Source organism: Pleurodeles waltl, chromosome 12 (assembly GCF_031143425.1).
Source record: "Pleurodeles waltl isolate 20211129_DDA chromosome 12, aPleWal1.hap1.20221129, whole genome shotgun sequence".
In the NCBI taxonomy this organism is placed as follows: Eukaryota; Metazoa; Chordata; class Amphibia; order Caudata; family Salamandridae; genus Pleurodeles; species Pleurodeles waltl.
Genome location: NC_090451.1, coordinates 33,417,827 through 33,437,735, shown reverse-complemented (window position 1 = coordinate 33,437,735; position 19,909 = coordinate 33,417,827). Strand labels below are relative to the sequence as shown.

Below are 19,909 nucleotides of genomic sequence, written 5' to 3'. Positions count from 1 at the left end.
ACACTTAGGAAAGCAAAAATGAAGCATTTTTTAAAATAATTAAGAAGTATGATGGAAGCAAAGATTTTAATAGGATCAAAAACAAATCAAGACTTTACGTGGTGATGCACAAATGGTAAATATTTGTTGAAACACGATTTTCACAATTATGTGTGTGCAATATAGTTTTATCTGTAAAAACTGTGTCTGTGCAAATCTAGTGACCATTTCAATGGGAAATGTGCCGCCTGTAAATGACAGCGCGCTTCCACACAATGCTTTATTTACATTACAAAAAAAAAAAAACTGGTATTTCATGTCCATTAAAGCTAGGTGGGTCACGAAAGTTTGTCGTTCTAAAAAGTGAGTTGTGGGAAGCTCTAGCCTATACCGTTGTAGCCCTGCAGGCCACTCCAAGATCTGATGGAATCGAGGATATTTGCAACACATCCAGTTAGCCACTCGGTGGGGTCTCCACCCACCTTAAAATGCTATGAACCAACATTACCAGGTGCTTCGAACAACTGCACCTGCCGCGATCACGGAGGCGTGCGTTACATAACACTAGCAGCTTCGCACGTGATCTCCCCAGGAAGAAACAGACCACACATAGTTCTCTTCAGTGCATTTATTTGTAACATTCATTTGTACATATATTTATATATATATATAATATATTTCTCTTCTTGGGAATACTAGTCCCAACGCCAGGTGCACAGACACCACCCGCTTTGCGCCAGTGTCCACACACGTCAGACTTCGGGGCGGCTGGAGAGCTTTTGCCTGCTCTCCCAAACAGAGGGGACACGAAAAGGGAATCCAGTGTTTAAAAAACCAGCAACAACAACTGCAAGGAGCATTCTTGGAAAGTGCAAAAGAGTGTGTCGTCTTTTAAAAAGAAAAAACAGGAATGTGGGTGAATGGAAAATCAGCAGCCAGCCAGGTATTTACCTAGAAACGAAAGAAGTTTCAAATTAAATATAATCTACACTGATATTACAAAGAGCTGGCACAGTAACCGATTGCAGGACTGAGGGGAAAGGACGCCTGAGAACTGAGTATAATGAGCAGGACTGAAGGAGGGCACAGCTGGGCACGGGGTATAATGTGCAGGACTGAGGGAAGCGCACAGCTGAGCACAGGGTATAATGTGCAGGACTGGAGGTGGGCACAGCTGGGCACGGGGTATAATGTGCAGGATTGAGGGTGGCACAGCTGGGAATGGGGTTTAATGTGCAGGACTGAGGGGGGCACAGCTGGGCACGGGGTATAATGTGCAGGACTGAGGGGGGCGCAGCTGGGCACGGGGTATAATGTGCAGGGCTGAAGGTGGCACAGCTGAGCGGGGATATCATGTGCAGGACTGAGGGGGGCACAGCTAGGCATGTGAAATAAGCCCATTTAGAGTAAATGAGTGTACTACAAAGTTTATGGTGAGATTGGGGGTGTAAAGTGGAGCCCGCTAGGTACCCGGATAACCTCTGTTCTGTCCCCCCACAACACCCACCTGTGGCAAACCTCTTCTTCACCAGGGACATCCGGTACCCGCTGCCCACCAGCTCGAGGTCCACCCCGGAGAGGGTGCTGCCCTCGCTGGTGAACTGGGCGGCCACCAGGGAGGCCTTGCTGGGCCCGCAGAGGGGGTGCCAGCTGGCGGAGAGGTGCCCAGTACCTGCAAAGGAAGAGAAGATGGGGTCAGACCCTGGGCGGGTGGCAGAGCACGGACAAGAGGGAGCCCACCCCCCACCGTAGACACCACACGTACCATAGCGTGAGCCCCAAGGGCTGGCAAATGTACCTGCATGAGCCCGAGATGCCCAGTGCCCGCGACAGAAGATAAGGTGGGCCCTGAGCAGGTGGGACAGCATGTACCACAGGAACCCCTCCCCCAGGCCTAGCCCTCACCGCTGGCACCTCAGCCCAACCCTCGAGGGTCAAGGGGCCAGCCTTCTGCATGGGCGAGCTGGGCCCAGGCCGGGGGACCAATATTGAGAGGGGCGTAGCAGGGAGCTGCCCGACTTAGTGCCATGCCAACAGCAGCTCGTCCATCCCTCTTGGGGGTGATCCGGACTCGGTAAAGACTTTGTAATCAGCCCTTTAGGTACCTCAGCATAACTGTTAGCACCCCATCAACCCACTGCCCTCGTCCCATCTCCATCACACCCCAGGGACATCTCCCACACCTGCCACGGCGCGGGAGATCTGTCTAAACATCTTCAAATCATGGGCTTTGGCAAATCCGCCCCAGGCACTGAGTAAACTTGAAATCTGAGGCCAGCTGGCAGGCCGCCCAGAGCTGGTCCTGTGCCACACCGCCCCATGCATCCCTGGGCGGGGGCTCGTTACCAATGCTGCGGCGCCACCTAGCGACGGAAGAGCAGACTGCGTCTCTGCTGCCTATACCACCGCCCGGTCCCAGCTCCAGCCTCCTACCCAGGACCACAGCTGCCAATGGTGCAGCAGGTGCAGGGGCACCAGAGACCAAGGGGGCAAAGAGACCCCAATAATGGCTGCGTTTTACTTCTCAACGACCAGACGGGAAGGCCCGTCTTCTTTGCTAGCACAAGGACCCGTAGCCCCCTGGCTACCCCTCTGCCCGGGTCCACTCTCCTGCTGAAACAAATCTCCCCCCCCCTATCCTCCCCGTCCCCAATCATTCACCGACCCCTCTCCAGTCAGCCAATCACAGTGCCTTTCTGCCGTCCCAGCTACACCACCGAGCTCCCATCCAATGACCAGTCACATCTGCACTGCTTTCCTCCACCAGTTACACCTGCACTCTCCTCTCACAATCAGTCACACCTGCACTCTCCTCTCACAATCAGTCACACCTGCACTCTCCTCTCACAATCAGTCACACCTGCACCCTCCTCTCACAATCAGTCACACCTGCACCCTCCTCTCACAATCAGTCACACCTGCACCCTCCTCTCACAATCAGTCACACCTGCACCCTCCTCTCACGCTCAGTCACACCTGCACTCTCCTCTCACGCTCAGTCACACCTGCACTCTCCTCTCACGCTCAGTCACACCTGCACTCTCCTCTCACGCTGTCACACCTGCACTCTCCTCTCACGCTCTGTCACACCTGCACTCTCCTCTCACGCTCTGTCACACCTGCACCCCCCTCTCACGCTCAGTCACACCTGCACCCCCCTCTCACGCTCAGTCACACCTGCACCCCCCTCTCACGCTCAGTCACACCTGCACCCCCCTCTCACGCTCAGTCACACCTGCACCCCCCTCTCACGCTCAGTCACACCTGCACCCCCTCTCACGCTCAGTCACACCTGCACCCCCCTCTCACGCTCAGTCACACCTGCACTCTCCTCTCACGCTCAGTCACACCTGCACTCTCCTCTCACGCTCAGTCACACCTGCACTGTCCTCACCCTCCAGTCACACCTGCACTGTCCTCACCCTCCAGTCACACCTGCACTATCCTCACCCACCAGTCACACCTGCACTCTCCTCTCACGCTCAGTCACACCTGCACTCTCCTCTCACGCTCAGTCACACCTGCACTCTCCTCTCACGCTCAGTCACACCTGCACTCTCCTCTCACGCTCAGTCACACCTGCACTGTCCTCACCCACCAGTCACACCTGCACTCTCCTCTCACGCTCAGTCACACCTGCACTCTCCTCTCACGCTCAGTCACACCTGCACTCTCCTCTCACGCTCAGTCACACCTGCACCCTCCTCTCACGCTCAGTCACACCTGCACCCTCCTCTCACGCTCAGTCACACCTGCACTCTCCTCTCACGCTGTCACACCTGCACTCTCCTCTCACGCTGTCACACCTGCACTCTCCTCTCACGCTGTCACACCTGCACTCTCCTCTCACGCTGTCACACCTGCACTCTCCTCTCACGCTGTCACACCTGCACTCTCCTCTCACGCTCAGTCACACCTGCACTCTCCTCTCACGCTCAGTCACACCTGCACTCTCCTCTCACGCTCAGTCACACCTGCACTCTCCTCTCACGCTCAGTCACACCTGCACTCTCCTCTCACGCTCAGTCACACCTGCACTCTCCTCTCACGCTCAGTCACACCTGCACTCTCCTCTCACGCTCAGTCACACCTGCACCGTCCTCTCACGCTCAGTCACACCTGCACCGTCCTCTCACGCTCAGTCACACCTGCACCGTCCTCTCACGCTCAGTCACACCTGCACTGTCCTCACCCACCAGTCACACCTGCACTGTCCTCACCCACCAGTCACATCTGCACTCTCCTCTCATGCTCAGTCACACCTGCACTCTCCTCTCACGCTCAGTCACACCTGCACTCTCCTCTCACGCTCAGTCACACCTGCACTCTCCTCTCACGCTCAGTCACACCTGCACTCTCCTCTCACGCTCAGTCAGACCTGCACTCTCCTCTCACGCTCAGTCACACCTGCACTCTCCTCTCACGCTCAGTCACACCTGCACTCTCCTCTCACGCTCAGTCACACCTGCACTCTCCTCTCACGCTCAGTCACACCTGCACTCTCCTCTCACGCTCAGTCACACCTGCACTCTCCTCTCACGCTCAGTCACACCTGCACTCTCCTCTCACGCTCAGTCACACCTGCACTCTCCTCTCACGCTCTGTCACACCTGCACTCTCCTCTCACGCTCTGTCACACCTGCACTCTCCTCTCACGCTCTGTCACACCTGCACTCTCCTCTCACGCTCTGTCACACCTGCACTCTCCTCTCACGCTCAGTCACACCTGCTCTCTCCTCTCAGTGACACCTGCACTCTCCTCTCACGCTCAGTGACACCTGCACTCTCCTCTCACGCTCAGTCACACATGCACTGTCCTCACCCTCCAGTCACACCTGCACTGTCCTCACCCAGTCACACCTGCACTCTCCTCTCACGCTCAGTCACACCTGCACTCTCCTCTCACGCTCAGTCACACCTGCACTCTCCTCTCACGCTCAGTCACACCTGCACCGTCCTCTCACGCTCAGTCACACCTGCACCGTCCTCTCACGCTCAGTCACACCTGCACCGTCCTCTCACGCTCAGTCACACCTGCACCGTCCTCTCACGCTCAGTCACACCTGCACCGTCCTCACCCTCCAGTCACACCTGCACTGTCCTCACCCTCCAGTCACACCTGCACTGTCCTCACCCACCAGTCACACCTGCACTCTCCTCACCCACCAGTCACATCTGCACTCTCCTCTCATGCTCAGTCACACCTGCACTCTCCTCTCACGCTCAGTCACACCTGCACTCTCCTCTCACGCTCAGTCACACCTGCACTCTCCTCTCACGCTCAGTCACACCTGCACTCTCCTCTCACGCTCAGTCACACCTGCACTCTCCTCTCACGCTCAGTCACACCTGCACTCTCCTCTCACGCTCAGTCACACCTGCACTCTCCTCTCACGCTCAGTCACACCTGCACTCTCCTCTCACGCTCAGTCACACCTGCTCTCTCCTCTCAGTGACACCTGCACTCTCCTCTCACGCTCAGTGACACCTGCACTCTCCTCTCACGCTCAGTCACACATGCACTGTCCTCACCCTCCAGTCACACCTGCACTGTCCTCACCCAGTCACACCTGCACTCTCCTCTCACGCTCAGTCACACCTGCACTCTCCTCTCACGCTCAGTCACACCTGCACTCTCCTCTCACGCTCAGTCACACCTGCACCGTCCTCTCACGCTCAGTCACACCTGCACCGTCCTCTCACGCTCAGTCACACCTGCACCGTCCTCTCACGCTCAGTCACACCTGCACCGTCCTCTCACGCTCAGTCACACCTGCACTGTCCTCACCCTCCAGTCACACCTGCACTGTCCTCACCCACCAGTCACACCTGCACTGTCCTCACCCACCAGTCACATCTGCACTCTCCTCTCATGCTCAGTCACACCTGCACTCTCCTCTCACGCTCAGTCACACCTGCACTCTCCTCTCACGCTCAGTCACACCTGCACTCTCCTCTCACGCTCAGTCACACCTGCACTCTCCTCTCACGCTCAGTCACACCTGCACTCTCCTCTCACGCTCAGTCACACCTGCACTCTCCTCTCACGCTCAGTCACACCTGCACTCTCCTCTCACGCTCAGTCACACCTGCACTCTCCTCTCACGCTCAGTCACACCTGCACTCTCCTCTCACGCTCAGTCACACCTGCACTCTCCTCTCACGCTCAGTCACACCTGCACTCTCCTCTCACGCTCAGTCACACCTGCACTCTCCTCTCGCTCAGTCACACCTGCACTCTCCTCTCGCTCAGTCACACCTGCACTCTCCTCTCACGCTCAGTCACACCTGCACTCTCCTCTCACGCTCAGTCACACCTGCACTCTCCTCTCACGCTCTGTCACACCTGCACTCTCCTCTCACGCTCTGTCACACCTGCACTCTCCTCTCACGCTCAGTCACACCTGCTCTCTCCTCTCAGTGACACCTGCACTCTCCTCTCACGCTCAGTCACACATGCACTGTCCTCACCCTCCAGTCACACCTGCACTGTCCTCACCCAGTCACACCTGCACTCTCCTCTCACGCTCAGTCACACCTGCACTCTCCTCTCACGCTCAGTCACACCTGCACTCTCCTCTCACGCTCAGTCACACCTGCACTCTCCTCTCACGCTCAGTCACACCTGCACTCTCCTCTCACGCTCAGTCACACCTGCACTCTCCTCTCACGCTCAGTCACACCTGCACTCTCCTCTCACGCTCAGTCACACCTGCACTCTCCTCTCACGCTCAGTCACACCTGCACTCTCCTCTCACGCTCAGTCACACCTGCACTCTCCTCTCACGCTCAGTCACACCTGCACTCTCCTCTCACGCTCAGTCACACCTGCACTCTCCTCTCACGCTCAGTCACACCTGCACTCTCCTCTCACGCTCAGTCACACCTGCACTCTCCTCTCGCTCAGTCACACCTGCACTCTCCTCTCGCTCAGTCACACCTGCACTCTCCTCTCACGCTCAGTCACACCTGCACTCTCCTCTCACGCTCAGTCACACCTGCACTCTCCTCTCACGCTCTGTCACACCTGCACTCTCCTCTCACGCTCTGTCACACCTGCACTCTCCTCTCACGCTCTGTCACACCTGCACTCTCCTCTCACGCTCAGTCACACCTGCACTCTCCTCTCACGCTCAGTCACACCTGCTCTCTCCTCTCAGTGACACCTGCACTCTCCTCTCACGCTCAGTCACACATGCACTGTCCTCACCCTCCAGTCACACCTGCACTGTCCTCACCCAGTCACACCTGCACTCTCCTCTCACGCTCAGTCACACCTGCACTCTCCTCTCACGCTCAGTCACACCTGCACTCTCCTCTCACGCTCAGTCACACCTGCACCGTCCTCTCACGCTCAGTCACACCTGCACCGTCCTCTCACGCTCAGTCACACCTGCACCGTCCTCTCACGCTCAGTCACACCTGCACCGTCCTCTCACGCTCAGTCACACCTGCACTGTCCTCACCCTCCAGTCACACCTGCACTGTCCTCACCCACCAGTCACACCTGCACTGTCCTCACCCACCAGTCACATCTGCACTCTCCTCTCATGCTCAGTCACACCTGCACTCTCCTCTCACGCTCAGTCACACCTGCACTCTCCTCTCACGCTCAGTCACACCTGCACTCTCCTCTCACGCTCAGTCACACCTGCACTCTCCTCTCACGCTCAGTCACACCTGCACTCTCCTCTCACGCTCAGTCACACCTGCACTCTCCTCTCACGCTCAGTCACACCTGCACTCTCCTCTCACGCTCAGTCACACCTGCACTCTCCTCTCACGCTCAGTCACACCTGCACTCTCCTCTCACGCTCAGTCACACCTGCACTCTCCTCTCACGCTCAGTCACACCTGCACTCTCCTCTCACGCTCAGTCACACCTGCACTCTCCTCTCACGCTCAGTCACACCTGCACTCTCCTCTCGCTCAGTCACACCTGCACTCTCCTCTCGCTCAGTCACACCTGCACTCTCCTCTCACGCTCAGTCACACCTGCACTCTCCTCTCACGCTCAGTCACACCTGCACTCTCCTCTCACGCTCAGTCACACCTGCACTCTCCTCTCACGCTCTGTCACACCTGCACTCTCCTCTCACGCTCTGTCACACCTGCACTCTCCTCTCACGCTCAGTCACACCTGCTCTCTCCTCTCAGTGACACCTGCACTCTCCTCTCACGCTCAGTCACACATGCACTGTCCTCACCCTCCAGTCACACCTGCACTGTCCTCACCCAGTCACACCTGCACTCTCCTCTCACGCTCAGTCACACCTGCACTCTCCTCTCACGCTCAGTCACACCTGCACTCTCCTCTCACGCTCAGTCACACCTGCACTCTCCTCTCACGCTCAGTCACACCTGCACTCTCCTCTCACGCTCAGTCACACCTGCACTCTCCTCACCCACCAGTCACACCTGCACTCTCCTCTCACCCACCAGTCACACCTGCACTCTCCTCTCAATCACACCTGCACTCTCCTCTCAATCACACCTGCACTCTCCTCTCACGCTCAGTCACACCTGCACTCTCCTCTCACGCTCAGTCACACCTGCACTCTCCTCTCACGCTCAGTCAGACCTGCACTCTCCTCTCACGCTCAGTCACACCTGCACTCTCCTCTCACGCTCAGTCACACCTGCACTCTCCTCTCACGCTCAGTCACACCTGCACTCTCCTCTCACGCTCAGTCACACCTGCACTCTCCTCTCACGCTCAGTCACACCTGCACTCTCCTCTCGCTCAGTCACACCTGCACTCTCCTCTCACGCTCAGTCACACCTGCACTCTCCTCTCACGCTCTGTCACACCTGCACTCTCCTCTCACGCTCAGTCACACCTGCTCTCTCCTCTCAGTGACACCTGCACTCTCCTCTCACGCTCAGTCACACATGCACTGTCCTCACCCTCCAGTCACACCTGCACTGTCCTCACCCAGTCACACCTGCACTCTCCTCTCACGCTCAGTCACACCTGCACTCTCCTCTCACGCTCAGTCACACCTGCACTCTCCTCTCACGCTCAGTCACACCTGCACTGTCCTCACCCTCCAGTCACACCTGCACTGTCCTCTCACCCACCAGTCACACCTGCACTCTCCTCTCACCCACCAGTCACACCTGCACTCTCCTCTCAATCACACCTGCACTCTCCTCTCAATCACACCTGCACTCTCCTCTCAATCACACCTGCACTCTCCTCTCACGCTCAGTCACACCTGCACTCTCCTCTCACGCTCAGTCACACCTGCACTCTCCTCTCACGCTCAGTCACACCTGCACTCTCCTCTCAGTGACACCTGCACTCTCCTCTCAATGACACCTGCACTCTCCTCTCAGTGACACCTGCACTCTCCTCTCACGCTCAGTCACACCTGCACTCTCCTCTCACGCTCAGTCACACCTGCTCTCTCCTCTCAGTGACACCTGCACTCTCCTCTCACGCTCAGTCACACATGCACTGTCCTCACCCTCCAGTCACACCTGCACTGTCCTCACCCAGTCACACCTGCACTCTCCTCTCACGCTCAGTCACACCTGCACTCTCCTCTCACGCTCAGTCACACCTGCACTCTCCTCTCACGCTCAGTCACACCTGCACTGTCCTCACCCTCCAGTCACACCTGCACTGTCCTCACCCTCCAGTCACACCTGCACTATCCTCACCCACCAGTCACACCTGCACTCTCCTCTCACGCTCAGTCACACCTGCACTCTCCTCTCACGCTCAGTCACACCTGCACTCTCCTCTCACGCTCAGTCACACCTGCACTCTCCTCTCACGCTCAGTCACACCTGCACTGTCCTCACCCACCAGTCACACCTGCACTCTCCTCTCACCCACCAGTCACACCTGCACTCTCCTCTCACCCACCAGTCACACCTGCACTCTCCTCTCAATCACACCTGCACTCTCCTCTCAATCACACCTGCACTCTCCTCTCACGCTCAGTCACACCTGCACTCTCCTCTCACGCTCAGTCACACCTGCACTCTCCTCTCACGCTCAGTCAGACCTGCACTCTCCTCTCACGCTCAGTCACACCTGCACTCTCCTCTCACGCTCAGTCACACCTGCACTCTCCTCTCACGCTCAGTCACACCTGCACTCTCCTCTCACGCTCAGTCACACCTGCACTCTCCTCTCGCTCAGTCACACCTGCACTCTCCTCTCACGCTCAGTCACACCTGCACTCTCCTCTCACGCTCTGTCACACCTGCACTCTCCTCTCACGCTCAGTCACACCTGCTCTCTCCTCTCAGTGACACCTGCACTCTCCTCTCACGCTCAGTCACACATGCACTGTCCTCACCCTCCAGTCACACCTACACTGTCCTCACCCAGTCACACCTGCACTCTCCTCTCACGCTCAGTCACACCTGCACTCTCCTCTCACGCTCAGTCACACCTGCACTCTCCTCTCACGCTCAGTCACACCTGCACTCTCCTCTCACGCTCAGTCACACCTGCACTGTCCTCACCCTCCAGTCACACCTGCACTGTCCTCTCACCCACCAGTCACACCTGCACTCTCCTCTCACCCACCAGTCACACCTGCACTCTCCTCTCAATCACACCTGCACTCTCCTCTCAATCACACCTGCACTCTCCTCTCAATCACACCTGCACTCTCCTCTCACGCTCAGTCACACCTGCACTCTCCTCTCACGCTCAGTCACACCTGCACTCTCCTCTCACGCTCAGTCACACCTGCACTCTCCTCTCAGTGACACCTGCACTCTCCTCTCAGTGACACCTGCACTCTCCTCTCACGCTCAGTCACACATACACTCTCCTCACCCACCAGTCACACCTGCACTGTCCTCACCCATCAGTCACACCTGCACTGTCCTCACCCGCTCAGTCACACCTGCACTGTCCTCACCCGCTCAGTCACACCTGCACTCTCCTCTCACGCTCAGTCACACCTGCACTCTCCTCTCACGCTCAGTCACACCTGCACTCTCCTCTCACGCTCAGTCACACCTGCACTCTCCTCTCACGCTCAGTCACACCTGCACTCTCCTCTCACGCTCAGTCACACCTGCACTCTCCTCTCACGCTCAGTCACACCTGCACTCTCCTCTCAGTGACACCTGCACTCTCCTCTCAGTGACACCTGCACTCTCCTCTCAGTGACACCTGCACTCTCCTCTCACGCTCAGTCACACCTGCACTCTCCTCTCACGCTCAGTCACACCTGCACTCTCCTCTCACGCTCAGTCACACCTGCACTCTCCTCTCACGCTCAGTCACACCTGCACTCTCCTCTCACGCTCAGTCACACCTGCACTCTCCTCTCACGCTCAGTCACACCTGCACTCTCCTCTCAGTGACACCTGCACTCTCCTCTCAGTGACACCTGCACTCTCCTCTCACGCTCGGTCACACATGCACTGTCCTCACCCACCAGTCACACCTGCACTGTCCTCTCACGCTCAGTCACACCTGCACTGTCCTCTCACGCTCAGTCACACCTGCACCCTCCTCTCACGCTCAGTCACACCTGCACCCTCCTCTCACGCTCAGTCACACCTGCACCCTCCTCTCACGCTCAGTCACACCTGCACCCTCCTCTCACGCTCAGTCACACCTGCACCCTCCTCTCACGCTCAGTCACACCTGCACCCTCCTCTCACGCTCAGTCACACCTGCACCCTCCTCTCACGCTCAGTCACACCTGCACTCTCCTCTCACGCTCAGTCACACCTGCACCCTCCTCTCACGCTCAGTCACACCTGCACCCTCCTCTCACGCTCAGTCACACCTGCACCCTCCTCACACGCTCAGTCACACCTGCACCCTCCTCACACGCTCAGTCACACCTGCACCCTCCTCACACGCTCAGTCACACCTGCACCCTCCTCTCACGCTCAGCCACACCTGCACTCTCCTCTCACGCTCAGCCACACCTGCACTCTCCTCTCACGCTCAGCCACACCTGCACTCTCCTCTCACTCTGTCACACCTGCACTCTCCTCTCGCTCAGTCACACCTGCACTCTCCTCTCGCTCAGTCACACCTGCACTCTCCTCTCGCTCAGTCACACCTGCACTCTCCTCTCGCTCAGTCACACCTGCACTCTCCTCTCGCTCAGTCACACCTGCACTCTCCTCTCACGCTCAGTCACACCTGCACTCTCCTCTCACGCTCAGTCACACCTGCACTCTCCTCTCACGCTCAGTCACACCTGCACTCTCCTCTCACGCTCAGTCACACCTGCACTCTCCTCTCACTCTGTCACACCTGCACTCTCCTCTCACTCTGTCACACCTGCACTCTCCTCTCACTCTGTCACACCTGCACTCTCCTCTCACTCTGTCACACCTGCACTCTCCTCTCACTCTGTCACACCTGCACTCTCCTCTCACTCTGTCACACCTGCACTCTCCTCTCACTCTGTCACACCTGCACTCTCCTCTCACTCTGTCACACCTGCACTCTCCTCTCACTCTGTCACACCTGCACTCTCCTCACGCTCAGTCACACCTGCACTCTCACGCTCAGTCACACCTGCACTCTCACGCTCAGTCACACCTGCACTCTCACGCTCAGTCACACCTGCACTCTCACGCTCAGTCACACCTGCACTCTCACGCTCAGTCACACCTGCACTCTCCTCTCACGCTCAGTCACACCTGCACTCTCCTCTCATGCTCAGTCACACCTGCACTCTCCTCTCACGCTCAGTCACACCCTTCACTCTCCTCACCCACCAGTCACACATGCACTGTCCTCACCCACCAGTCACACATGCACTGTCCTCACCCACCAGTCACATCTGCACTCTCCTCTCACGCTCAGTCACCCCTGTACTGCCCCCCCCCTCCAGTGACCTTTACCTTCATTTCCCTCCGAGAGGTCCGGGAGGCGCCACAGCACCCGCTTCTCCTCGAGGCTCCTGAAAGAGAGGGGGGAGGGAGGGAAGGAGTGTGTGGAAAGAGGAGAGAGACAGAAAGAAGGGAATGAGTGGAGGGAGGCAGCGAGCTCTTGAGCTCATGGATACCTCGGACAAGGTTCCGTGTCAAACCTATCATTCAAAGACGTCACGCGCCAGGACACTCCCTGGGGACCATGTCCCCCTTCCACACTTCAAAACTGCCCCTTACACTCCCTGGGGACCGTGTCCACCTTACACTCCCTGGGGACCGTGTCCCCCTTACACTCCCTGGGGACCGTGCCCCCCTTCCACACTTCAAAACTGCCCCAGACACTCCCTGGGGACCATGTCCACCTTCCACACTTCAGAACTGCCCCTTATCACAAGAGGGCACTTAGGATCTTTCTAACCGAGATGTCCTGGCCTTTCTTCCCGGGACAGGCGGGCTCTTCACGTGGGATAGGGGCGTAGTTACCATTGTGCAGCAGGTGCAGTTGCACCAGGGCCCACTCTACCCTGATAATTGCTGAACTTCACTACCACAACCGCATCGAAAAGGATCATCTTCCCTGCTTGCACCGGGGCCCACGGAAGTCCAGCTACGCTAACTGCCCTGTGAGGGAAGTTTTAGAAAGCAGACATGTTCTTGCACTCACAGCTGAACCCAACACCAGAAACCATCGCTTTAAACGCAAACTCACGCCCCACTTTGCAAGAACACCACACGCCCCTACAACACTGCGTCAGGGCCCCACCCAGGGGCCAGACTCATTCCTGGGACCAGCTCCCCGCCAGCCTCACCAGCTTGCAGACGGGTGCAGCTCCATGTTGGTCACCGGCTCCTCCACAGGTAGAAGGATCTGAATGTTGTTCAGCGGGGCAGGGGTCGCCATTGCAAACGAGCTGTAGGCGTACTCCACGCTGACCCGCGTGCAGGTGGGCTCGCACGACCAGGAGGCCGCCAGGCGCAGCGGGGCGGATGCGGGGCTCGGTCTGGACACCTGTGGAAGAGCATGGACCGCGTGATGGAGGTGACCAGACACAGGAGGTTCAAGGAGAGAGCAAACAGGAAAGGGGAAAGAAAGAAAGGGGGTTGGGATCACTAAGGTGGCGGAAGGACAGCAGGGGCGCCAGGGGGGTGAATCTGCAGATGGGGTGTAAATGTGCAGGCTTGGGTAGCAGGTTTTATGAGACGGAGTACTGAAATTGGGGTTGAGTGGTCATGAAGGGCATTAGAATGTGAAGCCCATCAAAGGCTACAGATGTAATGAATTCAAAGTGCATTTATTTAGTGCTTAATATCCCCGACGAGGCATGGAAGCACTTTACGATGAGTAGCACGCTACCCCTGAGCCCCAAATTAGTGGTCAGTCCAATGGTTATTGGGATAAGCCTGGCACTCTCAAAGAAACCACTCCGTGCATTTACTCCAGTTTCTTTGTGGTACATCTGTAACTTGTGTGTGCTCATTAGAGGGTCATGTGAAGCAAGTGATTGATGGAAGGAAGATACCAGCAAGTTTCAGGGATATGGTTTCAAAGAGAGAGATTCAGACAGGTATAAAATTTAGAGTAGGCCATAGACACAAGAGGCACGCAGAAGGAAGAGAGAATGACATTCCACAAGGGAGGCAAACAAGGAAACTTTTCAGTTCAGGTCTATTTTTTCCATGGAGGGTTTTAGGAATATGGCAGGTGGAGAATTTCTGAGATGTGATGTGTGCTTATCCATGTCTGCCTTTCTCTCAGCAACCTTAGGGGGGCATGGGGGATTAGAAGAGAGTACGCAAACCCCACTGTAAGGTTGCAGAACATGAGGGCTAACATGGGGGCAGGTCTGGTAGCCCGGGCGTCCACCTGAAACGCACTGGTCGTCAGCATCACTAGGGTCCCCAGAAGTTGGGTGAACAGATGGGAGAGGGTGGATCAATGGAGACTGCAGTGCACTCAACGAGGACGGCAGAGGAGTGACACAGCTGGGGCACCGCAAGAAGACCGTCTGGGGCCTGGTCAGGTTTGTGGACAGCGGGGTACCTGGTACTTCAGCAGCGCCACATTGTAGTAGGGGGCTCCCGGAGCCTGCTCCGCCTGTCGCTGGAGATTGCTGGTCAGGGCCGGCATATTCAGCCAGAAATCCTTCGTTCGGAGGTCACTTTGGGACAGGTCACTACAGAACAAGAGAGATGCAGGGGAGAGTTAACACGAGTAATGGTGACATCCCGCCCCGGTGCCATCAGCGCCATGTGTCACTGCAGCTGCTCGTGGCCACGGAGGATCCAAGCGCTAGAGACCACCAGCTTACAGATTACCCACATTCACAGAGGAGCAGATACACAAAGTGTTCAAGCTCCTTTTCTCTGCAGGTCACCCAAAGCTGTGCATCCTAACTTTTTCAGCCAGAGGCCTGGTTCCAACAGTTTCACTTGTGCAGCTAAAAATCAACCATACTTCTGCCACTGATGGATTATTGTGGGATGGAAAGTGACAGATAGGAAGACAAGATAACTCACCTCCTGGTTACATTTCCCACCCAATCCCATCCGGTGAACTGCCTGCCCACCCGCTGCCCAGCACCTAAGCCAGGCACCCACTGCGGCAGCCGGCATCTAACCCCAAGGCCTGGATGCTCCAAGTGGTCAATGCACCTGTCCACGACAGGTCGCTGCACCGTCAGAACTCTCTGGTCGACATATTGTTTGCCAGCAACCCCCAAGCAGCTGCTGCCACTCCCACCTGTACAGAAGCTCCGCGTTTGGCAGGAACTGCTCGATGCGAGTGGTGTTGACGAGCCGGAAGCTGAGCACGGGCGGAGGAGGCGTTGAGCTGAAAACCCGCACGATGCCGGCTGGAAACGACATGGCCACCTCACCGGTGATCTTCACCAAGCAGCTGACGAGGGAAAAAGGAAGAAAATGTAAAAGAAGAACTAAAACACTGGAATTAAAAAGAGAGGAGAAGGAGATTGAGGGCAAGTGGGAATGTGATTCCCAAGAAACAGTCACTCTAGGTCCTCTGGACGCTGGATTGATATTAGGGGTGGGCGAAGAATTCCGCTCCGCCAGCGGAGTTCGCAGAGTTTTCCCCACTTCACGCTCAGCGTGGAGTGCGGAGTTCTGAAAAACTCTGTGAAGTGATGCGGAGCAAAGTTTTTTCTCGTGTTTGCCAACATTAAGTAGGCGAGCACGAGCAATCGCTAAGTTGGCGAGTGAGATTTCTGAACGCGAGCAGAAGACCGCGACCGCTCACGATAAGAAAGCTGCTGTTGGCCCTGATTTTAGAGCACAGGAGAAACTCCTGCGCTAAATATCAGTGCAAACAGCGCAAATTACCCAAACTCCGCTGCTTGCGGAACTCTGCATAGCGCGGCAGAGTTTTTTCAGCACTTCACGGAGAACTCCGCCTATGCATAATGGATATTGAACTGTACAGGGATAAGTGGTAGTGTTCCACTGTATCCAGCCTCATGCCAAAAAACAACAACAACAGATCGGGCGGATCCCGGACAGCCTTGTGCCTGCGATCACAAAGCCACAGGCAGGTTTTATACTTTAACTGAACCTTATGAGCGTTGACTCAGAGCGCTAAGAGAGAAGGGTCTGGGGCTACAACCTTATTTGCATTTTTGTGATGCATGTTCCAAATGGCAGATTTTTGTACCCTTGACAAGCACCCTAACCTCAAGGGGGGGGGGGGGGGGGGAGTGGTGAGTCACAACTCCTGACCTTAGTGTAAGATACAGGATAATGAAAATGTCACTTACCCAGTGTACATCTGTTCGTGGCATCAGTCGCTGAAGATTCACATGTTGTGCATAGCCCGCCATCTGGTGTTGGGTCGGAGTGTTACAAGTTGTTTTTCTTCGAAGAAGTCTTTCGAGTCACGGGACCGAGGGACTCCTCCTCTTTGTCTCCATTGCGCATGGGCGTCGACTCCATCTTCGATTGTATTCCCCGCAGAGGGTGAGGTAGGAGTTGTTTGTTAGTAATAGTGCCCATGCAATGGAGTGAATAAGTATGTACCAACTAAGGTACAAGTAATATATTTACAAATGTACAAATGTTGAAGATAACTTCCAAACGGCTACAGGCTCCGGGGAGGTGGGTGGGCACATGTGAATCTTCAGCGACTGATGCCACGAACAGATGTACACTGGGTAAGTGACATTTTCCGTTCGATGGCATGTGTAGCTGCAGATACACATGTTGTGCATAGACTAGTAAGCAGTTATCTCCCCAAAAGCGGTGGCTCAGCCTGTAGGAGTGGAAGTAGTCTGAAATAAGGTTCTTAGTACGGCTTGACCTACTGTGGCTTGTTGTGCGGATAGCACGTCTACACAGTAGTGCTTGGTGAATGTATGAGGCGTAGACCATGTGGCTGCCTTACATATTTCGTGCATTGGAATATTCCCTAGGAAGGCCATGGTAGCGCCTTTCTTTCTGGTTGAATGTGCCCTTGGTGTAATGGGCAGTTGTCTTTTTGCTTTAAGGTAGCAGATTTGGATGCACTTAACTATCCATCTGGCTATACCCTGTTTCGATATTGGGTTTCCTGCGTGAGGTTTTTGAAATGCAATAAACAGTTGTTTAGTTTTTCTGATGTGTTTAGTTCTGTCGATGTAGTACATAAGTGCTCTTTTGACGTCTAATGTATGTAGTGCCCTTTCAGCTATGGAATCTGGCTGTGGGAAGAACACTGGTAGCTCTACCGTTTGATTTAGGTGGAACGGTGAAATAACCTTTGGCAAAAATTTAGGATTGGTCCTTAGGACTACTTTATTTTTGTGTAGTTGGATAAAAGGTTCTTGTATTGTAAACGCCTGAATTTCACTTACTCTTCTTAGAGATGTGATGGCGATGAGAAATGCAACTTTCCAGGTTAGGAATTGTATTTCGCAAGAGTGCATAGGTTCAAAGGGTGGACCCATGAGTCTTGTTAAGACGATGTTGAGGTTCCATGAAGGAACGGGTGGTGTCCTTGGTGGTATAATTCTTTTGAGGCCTTCCATAAACGCTTTAATGACAGGTATCCTAAATAGTGAAGTTGAATGGGTAATCTGCAGGTATGCCGATATTGCTGCTAGGTGTATTTTAATGGAAGAGAAGGCCAGGTTCGATTTTTGTAAGTGTAGTAAGTAACCCACTACATCTTTTGGAGATGCGTGTAATGGTTGGATTTGATTATGATGGCAGTAGCAAACAAACCTTTTCCATTTGCTTGCATAGCAGTGTCTAGTGGATGGTCTTCTAGCTTGCTTTATGACGTCCATACATTCTTGTGTGAGGTTTAAGTTTCCGAATTCTAGGATTTCAGGAGCCAGATTGCTAGATTCAGCGATGCTGGGTTTGGATGTCTGATCTGTTGTTTGTGTTGTGTTAACAGATCTGGCCTGTTGGGCAACTTGACGTGGGGTACTACTGATAGGTCTAGCAGTGTTGTGTACCATGGTTGCCTTGCCCATGTTGGTGCTATCAGTATGAGTTTGAGTTTGTTTTGACTCAATTTGTTTACCAGATATGGAAGGAGAGGGAGAGGGGGAAAAGCGTATGCAAATATCCCTGACCAGTTTATCCATAGGGCATTGCCTTGGGACTGCCTGTGTGGGTATCTGGATGCGAAGTTTTGGCATTTTGCGTTCTCTTTTGTTGCAAATAAGTCTATTTGAGGTGTTCCCCAGAGTTTGAAGTAAGTGTTTAGAATTTGGGGGTGAATTTCCCATTCGTGGACTTGTTGGTGATCTCGAGAGAGATTGTCTGCAAGTTGATTCTGGATCCCTGGAATAAACTGTGCTATTAGGCGAATGTGGTTGTGAATTGCCCATCGCCATATCTTTTGTGCTAGAAGGCTCAGCTGCGTTGAGTGTGTCCCCCCCTGTTTCTTTAGATAATACATTGTTGTCATGTTGTCTGTTTTGACAAGAATGTATTTGTGAGTTATGATTGGTTGGAATACTTTTAGTGCTTGAAAAACTGCTAGCAGTTCTAGGTGATTTATGTGCAGTTTTGTTTGATGTACGTCCCATTGTCCTTGTATGCTGTGTTGATCGAGGTGTGCTCCCCACCCTGTCATGGAAGCATCTGTTGTTATTACGTATTGTGGCACTGGGTCTTGGAAAGGCCGCCCTTTGTTTAAATTTATACTGTTCCACCATAGAAGCGAGAGGTATGTTTGGCGGTCTATCAACACCAGATCTAGAAGGTGACCCTGTGCTTGTGACCATTGTGATGCTAGGCACTGTTGTAAGGGCCTCATGTGCAGTCTTGCGTCCGGGACAATGGCTATGCATGAGGACATCATGCCTAGGAGTTGTAATATCATTTTTGCCTGTATTCTTTGTGTTGGATACATGCGTTGTATGATTTTGTTGAAATTTTGAATTTTGTGGACTTGGAGTGGCTAACCCTTTTGTTGTGTCTATTATGGCTCCTAGGTATTGTTGTACCTTGCACGGCAGAATGTGTGATTTTGCATAGTTGATGGTGAAACCGAGTTTGTAGAGGTTTTGTATGACCTGATTTGTGTGGTGTGAGCACCTTGTCAGTGAGTTGGTCTTGATTAGCCAGTCGTCTAGATACGGGAATACAGGTATTTGTTGCCTTCTGATGTGTGCAGCCACTACTGCTAGACATTTTGTAAAGACTCTTGGTGCGGTTGTTAAACCAAACGGCAATACTTTGAATTGGTAATGTATTCCTTTGAATACAAACCTGAGGTATTTCCTGTGCGACTGATGTATTGGTATGTGGAAATACGCGTCTTTGAGATCTAAGGTTGTCATGTAGTCCTGTTGCTTTAGCAATGGTAACACTTCTTGTAGCGTGACCATGTGAAAGTGTTCTGATTTGATGTAGGTGTTTAGTGTTCTGAGGTCTAGGATTGGTCTCAGTGTTTTGTCCTTTTTTGGTATTAGTAAGTACAGTGAATAAACTCCTGTGTTTATTTGTCTTTCTGGTACTAGTTCTATTGCGTTCTTTTGCAATAATGCTTGAACTTCTGTTTCCAGAAGGTCTGAATGTTGTTTTGATAAATTCTGTGCTTTTGGTGGTATGTTTG

At 54.4% G+C, this 19,909-nt stretch overlaps 1 protein-coding gene across 1 annotated transcript in view; it reads right to left on the bottom strand.

Annotated features, from left to right (window-relative positions):
* Nucleotides 1-592: 592 nt before the first annotated feature.
* The window catches only part of FCHO1 (FCH and mu domain containing endocytic adaptor 1), a 172,241-nt gene continuing 152,924 nt past the window's right edge, over nt 593-19,909 (bottom strand). Inside the window, exons 24-29 of the mRNA XM_069216283.1 lie at nt 15,593-15,748; nt 14,894-15,026; nt 13,662-13,861; nt 12,823-12,881; nt 1,487-1,651; nt 593-930 (exon numbers count right to left, since the gene is read on the bottom strand). Of these exons, the coding sequence (XP_069072384.1) occupies nt 908-930; nt 1,487-1,651; nt 12,823-12,881; nt 13,662-13,861; nt 14,894-15,026; nt 15,593-15,748 (736 nt within the window). The 3' untranslated portion in view covers nt 593-907. The remainder of the gene's footprint in view (nt 931-1,486; nt 1,652-12,822; nt 12,882-13,661; nt 13,862-14,893; nt 15,027-15,592; nt 15,749-19,909) is intronic.